At 41.3% G+C, this 6000-nt stretch overlaps 1 protein-coding gene across 2 annotated transcripts in view; it reads left to right on the plus strand.

Moving 5' to 3' along the window:
* SYNPR (synaptoporin) overlaps positions 1-5771 on the plus strand; it is a 142243-nt gene extending 136472 nt beyond the window's left edge. For both annotated transcript variants that reach the window (XM_083602378.1, XM_083602379.1), the window contains 2 exons: positions 2174-2365; positions 4685-5771. In XM_083602378.1, coding sequence (XP_083458504.1) covers positions 2174-2365; positions 4685-4963 — 471 coding nt within the window. In that variant the 3' untranslated portion in view covers positions 4964-5771. The remainder of the gene's footprint in view (positions 1-2173; positions 2366-4684) is intronic.
* Positions 5772-6000: the final 229 nt, after the last annotated feature.

Below are 6000 nucleotides of genomic sequence, written 5' to 3' on the forward strand. Positions count from 1 at the left end.
AGCCTAAGGGCCACATTTCTTTCTGTGGAACCTCTCAGGGGCCACATGCCAGTGACGGGCAAAGTCCTAGGCAAAAGCGAGCAGAACAATAGACATGGGAATTTGACTTTTGTTCCATAGGCTTCCCCCTTACCTCTACCCTCTATATCCTCTGTTTAGGCCAGCAAGAATCATGATCAGAGTTCCTGATTAAAGTTACCTCATTATTTGTGGAGAGAGGGGAGTCTTAATTTGCCCCATTTAGAAGACTTAAGCAGGATTGTCTACCAATTAGCTCCCATGGAAAGACATCATGGAATAGTCACACAGACACACTTACAGAGAAGTTCTAAAATTAATATCAGGAAGCACCTACTTGACTTGTAGGATTGCCCATAGCAAACCCCATGCTTTAAAAAGAGGAATTGCGTATGTATAAACTCCATAGGAGCAAGCTGTATGGGCACCAGTCCCTGCGCACTTAATTTTAACAGGACGGTGTCGTTGAAAGCATATTTCAGCATTCAGCAGGCAGCATTCCCTTGCATGGGTTCTGCTTGACATGTAAAAGACATTCCCAAGTCATGGGCTGCACCTAATCTAAGACGGATGGCCCCCTATCTGAGTTCCCTGACACTATTAGGGCTCCATTATTTTCAGGGCAGATAATCCTGATTAGCAGAGGTTGTGACAGAATCTTAATGCACTGACTCCTCTGCTCTTTTCGGTAATGTCTTTCTAGTCCATAAAGCCTGAACTAGCCACAAGCAGAAAATAAACCATTGTAATAAACCGTACCAAGGTTGTAATGTAATGGTGACATTTTCATTGCCTGCGATTTCTGAAAATAATTAGATGAGCTATCACACACTGCATAAATCAGTGTTGTGTTTCCATACAGTCTCAGGGGAAAGACAAATTGGATAATCAGTAGCCTGTATAAAGGGGACCTTTTCGTTGATCTGCACTCCCCCCTCCATCTCTGCCACATTTTCTTGAAGGAACTCTGGATGGTGTAGCTGCTTTGCCTCCCTTTTTATCTCCACAATAACCCTAAGAGGTAGGTGAAGTATAGGAAGTGGCCCAGGATCTGAACTCAGTTCTTCCCAGATGGTGAAACTACATGTTATGCACCACAGCAGGGTGCTGCTCAGAATGGCATCCCTCTCTTGCATTGTCTTATTGGGACTGACAGGGAATGGGGCAGGGAGACAAGCAGCAGGTGGCGCCAGAGCCAATTTCTCCTTCCTGCTGAGAGGTACAAAAGCAAGCAAAATTGAAACTAAGCATGAGGTAGATGGAAGCTGGCTGAGGGCATACACATGTTGGTGGGGCAGTGCCCCCAGTGGCCCCAATGCCTTATGCTCTACCAGCCCCAATGGACACCAGCCACCATTTTCCCTCCCCCCCCCCCGGTAAATTTACATTTGAGCCACAAATCTATGACCCACTTTCTTACGTTACTCCGTTGCTAACATAGCCGTATGCCTGCAATCATTCCCTTTGATTGGAGGCCTTGGTGAGAGTCCTCCAGGCTAGCATTTAAACCCTGCCACAAAGTGCTTTAATGTTTCAATGCTTGTGATTAGCTCCTAAGCTTTAAAACACGAGCTGTGAGGGAAACCGAACTCCGGTCACCGCTCATCAAAGCCCTGTTGAGGCTTTGTCATTTTCGGGCCTGTAATTCTTACGTTTGCCTTCCGTTTGAATGCACACAGAAGGATTGGTGTTTTCCTCCACATCCCAGAGAGCACTGGTTTTCTGTTGGTTCTCCAATGTATGCCAAACGCCAAACCTCCTCCTTACATATGTGTTGGTATGGCTTCTCGCCATGATGGCCACAGAAAGGCTGCGTGGCTGGGACTGTGTTGCCCTCCTGCCTTCCCAACGCTGTACATCACTGCTGAACTGCAGGCGCTGTGGTGGAGATAATCTGATGCTCCCGCCACCATGTTTACACCACACCAGCACCCCACAGAGCTCTTGCTGCCTTGCCCCTCTCCCTTTTGATTACACAACAACAACACATGATGTTGGGACGACTGGAGAGCAATGATCGCCTACATGTGAGGAGATACTGATGCAGGAGTACTTTGAAACCAAAACAATGCAGAAGACTGTACCGCATGCCCCTCTGCCCCATTCAGGCATCTCATGAACCTGCACTGTTCCATTTTCTCTTTTCTTTACGTAGGACTTCATTGTGACGGTGGTGTTTTCGTTCCTGTGGCTCGTGGGCTCCTCTGGTTGGGCTAAAGGTCTCTCTGATGTGAAAGTTGCTACAGACCCCGACGAAGTGCTCTTACTGATGTCGGCTTGCAAGCAGCAGTCAAACAAGTGCATGCCTGTGCGCAGCCCAGTTATGTCTAGTTTGAACACTTCAGTGGTAAGAATTTGCTTTTATGTTATTGAAAGACAGGCTGGGGGGAGAGAGCATCCATGGAAGAAGAGGGATGGTCCTTAGCTGTGAAATCAGACAAGAGTTTTGGGTTTTCTATTTCCCTGTCAAACCACTGGAGTCCAACACGCAGCTCATCATGACTTCACCTAATTCACAGGCTCTTCTGTGAAGCATAAAAACAAAGAGAGGGAGCAATGATAATAATCTGAGCAACAGACTATAGTAAATGACAAACTTCTTACCTGAAGATTAAAAGACTGGGTGCCGTGGCACACTTAACAATCAAGATGGATTCATCAAAGTAGCCTGGAGAACAAGCATGCAAAATAACTTGATAATTAGATTATGCAGTATATGGAGTAAAAGGGAGTTCTTACTTACCTATGCTTATAGATGATTGCCACTGCTACTACTAATGTTACTGTTACTTCCACCAAGGGAGTTGTCATCTGCCTTGCAAAAGATTTACTTTTAGAATGGTTTTAACAGCTTTGCGATCAGAAAAGGCAACTAGGTAGTGATTCGTCGTATCTAATAATGCACACAATAATTAACAGGGGCCACAGACGTGTAATGCCTCCTGCCAAAGTACGTGAGTCTTCTTTGAATCAGGGACCAGCAGTCCTCTTACTGGAAGAAAGCTGTAGGCAGCCTTTGGTAGATTCCTGTTTACTCCAATGATCTCAGTTTATAAAGACTAGGAGCAGCTAGATCAATCTTTCATTTGCTTTAATGGGATGACACCCTTGGCCCTTGCACATTGTTGCTTGATTCTTCATGCATAGAGATCCGAAGGGGGCTTAGATCAATCTAGAGCTGGGAGGAGGAACATGCCCCCCCAGGTGGCACTGGACTGCATCTCCTATCACCCTTGACCATCGACCAGGTTGGCGGGAGTTGGAGCCCAACACTGTCAGGAGGGCCACAGGTTGATGGCAAAACCATATGTGAAAATTCATGTAATTTTTTTGAAAAAATTATTATTATTTTTTAACAATCATTTTAACATTTCAAAATTTGACTTCCTTCGCCTTCTTTCTGCCGTTCCTTAAATTTATTTCTGATATCTTCTGCATATCCAGATTAACTTAATTTGCTCATTTGTCCATGTACTTCAAATATGTACTCTTATAAAACTGCAGGTTATTACAATAATCCTGCCAGTGTTCTTATCTGTTTACAATTTCTCTGTAAATATTCAGTAAAGCATTTCCATTCTTTTAAAAAAGTTTTTTATCTTGATTTCTTATTCTTCCGGTAAATTTCGCCATTTCTGCATAGTCCATAAGTTTTTGTATCCATTCTTCTTTTGCTGGGACTTCTACTTCTTTCCATTTTGGGGCAAGTAACATTCTTGCCGCTGTAATAGCATACGTGAATAAGTTTCTATACGGTTTAGGTAGTTCTGTCCCTATAATTCCCAAAAGAAAAGCTTCTAGGTTTTTCCCCAAATGTTATTTCAAACATCCTTTTCAATTCATTATATATCATTTCCTACAAGACCGCCACACATATTAAACATTACCTTCTTTCTCTTTACATTTCCAGCACTTATTTGATTTAGATTTATACATTTTTGCCATACATTTTACTCGGTGTTAGATACCATTGATATATCATTTTCATATAATTCTCTCTTAGACCGTAACATGCTTTAAATTTTATATCCATATTCCACAATCGTTCCCATGCTTCCATGTCTATAATATAACCAATATCTATTGCCCTATGTATCATTGAGGATTTTACTTGCTCATCCTTTGTCTCCCATTCCAATAATATTTTTAGACAGCACTTTTACATTACATTCCAACAGGTCTCTCTCCAGTTGTGATATTTGTTCCTCAAACCCTTGAATCCTATCTTTCTTAAATACTTCATTCAAATGATGATATTGTATCCATGTTGTTAATTTCCCTGATAATTCCTTAAATTCTTTTAATTTATACTCTCCTCCCTTTTGTTTTAATAAATTTCTATAAGTTGTCAACCCTTCTATCATATTCTTTTTCTTTACTGCTATAGCTTCCAATGGTGAGAGCCAAGGTGGTGTTTTTACCTCTAATAAATTATTGTATTTATCCCATACTCTATACAAATTTTTCCTAATTATATGATTTGTAAATCCTTTATGAACTTTCACCTTTTCATACCATAAATAAGCGTGCCAACCAAAAATATTGTCATGACCTTCTGAGTCTACAGTATATGAATTCTGTAATGTCATCCATTCCTTCAACCAACAAAGACAGGATGCTTCATCATATAGTCTCATAACCATGTGTTGATTTACTTCCCATTTAGGTCTTCGGATTCTTGAACTTTATTCTCTGGGCAGGAAACATTTGGTTTGTTTTCAAGGAGACTGGCTGGCATTCTTCAGGCACGAGGCACCCTCAAGACACCATGGAGAAGCAGTCTGGCGGCTTTAACCAAGGTGGCTACAATCAAGATAGCTACGGGCCAACTGGTGGCTATAACCAACAGGGAAGCAGCTTCGGGCAGCAGACCAACTATGGCCAAGTGGATGAATTTGGCCAGCAGCAACAGAGCAGCCCCACCTCCTTTGCTAATCAAATTTAGCACGTACAGAGTTCCAAGAACTCTTACGTTGAGCATTGTGTGTGGAAAGCTGAAACACAGTGGCAGGCAGCAGATTTCTCAAGTTTTAGATAAATGTGACAGAATTTCATCTAAATCAAAGGTCTACGGGTACCATCCGAAGAAGGTGGGTTATGGTTCTTACTTTGTTTATATATGAAGCATCTTCTCCTTGTGAGTAGATGATTGAGGTTATAGTCATCAGAGGTGGTGGATTGGGGTAAATAATTGTTGTATGTACTGTATAGATAACCTTACGGTAGTTTTGTATGTGTATGGTGGCAGCATTTTGTAGCCTCGAGTATGTAGTATATGATATGGAGAACACAACTGAATTAGCTTTAGATTTTCTTCTGCATTTTGGTGAACAGCAAAATGTGTGTTTTCGCATTATTTCTGATCGTATCACAATGCATGCATTGTAGCGCCTAAGTTTTCAACATTGCCTGTCTATGACTGTTGGTTTACAATATTTGGTTTTGGGTTTTTTTCTACATAAGAAATTTATTTGACATTTGTCCTGATTAGCAAATTTGCAGAGTGTCTTAGTGCATGAGGCTGCATCATTTTCACGCCAACAGAATGTTATGAACTGTGTATATGGGATTTTTTCAATACCACCACTACTACTTTTTAATTGGTTTGTTTGTTTGATATAATGTTTTAGATAATGTATGTATGTATGTACGTATGCCTATTTTATATATTTTGCAGAGTTGAATCAATGGCTTACCCAAATCTTGAATGCTGCATATAACTAAAACAGTTTTCCTTAAAAGGGCATTCAGAAATAATAGATAGATAGATTCTTTATTGTCATTACACACGTGCAACATTGCACAAGTGCAACGAAATTGGATGCCATCCCTTAAAAACAACAAAAGCAAAACAACAACAACAACCCACAAACCACATTCCAGCCACACCCACACCCCCACCCATCAATCTCCCAAGTCACACTATCGAGTTATGCTGTAAACTGACCAATTTGTTTGTTTAATCGAGCTCAGTATTCCTTC

The sequence above is a fragment of the Podarcis filfolensis genome, assembly GCF_964270895.1.
Source record: "Podarcis filfolensis genome assembly, chromosome: 2".
NCBI lineage: Eukaryota > Metazoa > Chordata > Lepidosauria > Squamata > Lacertidae > Podarcis > Podarcis filfolensis.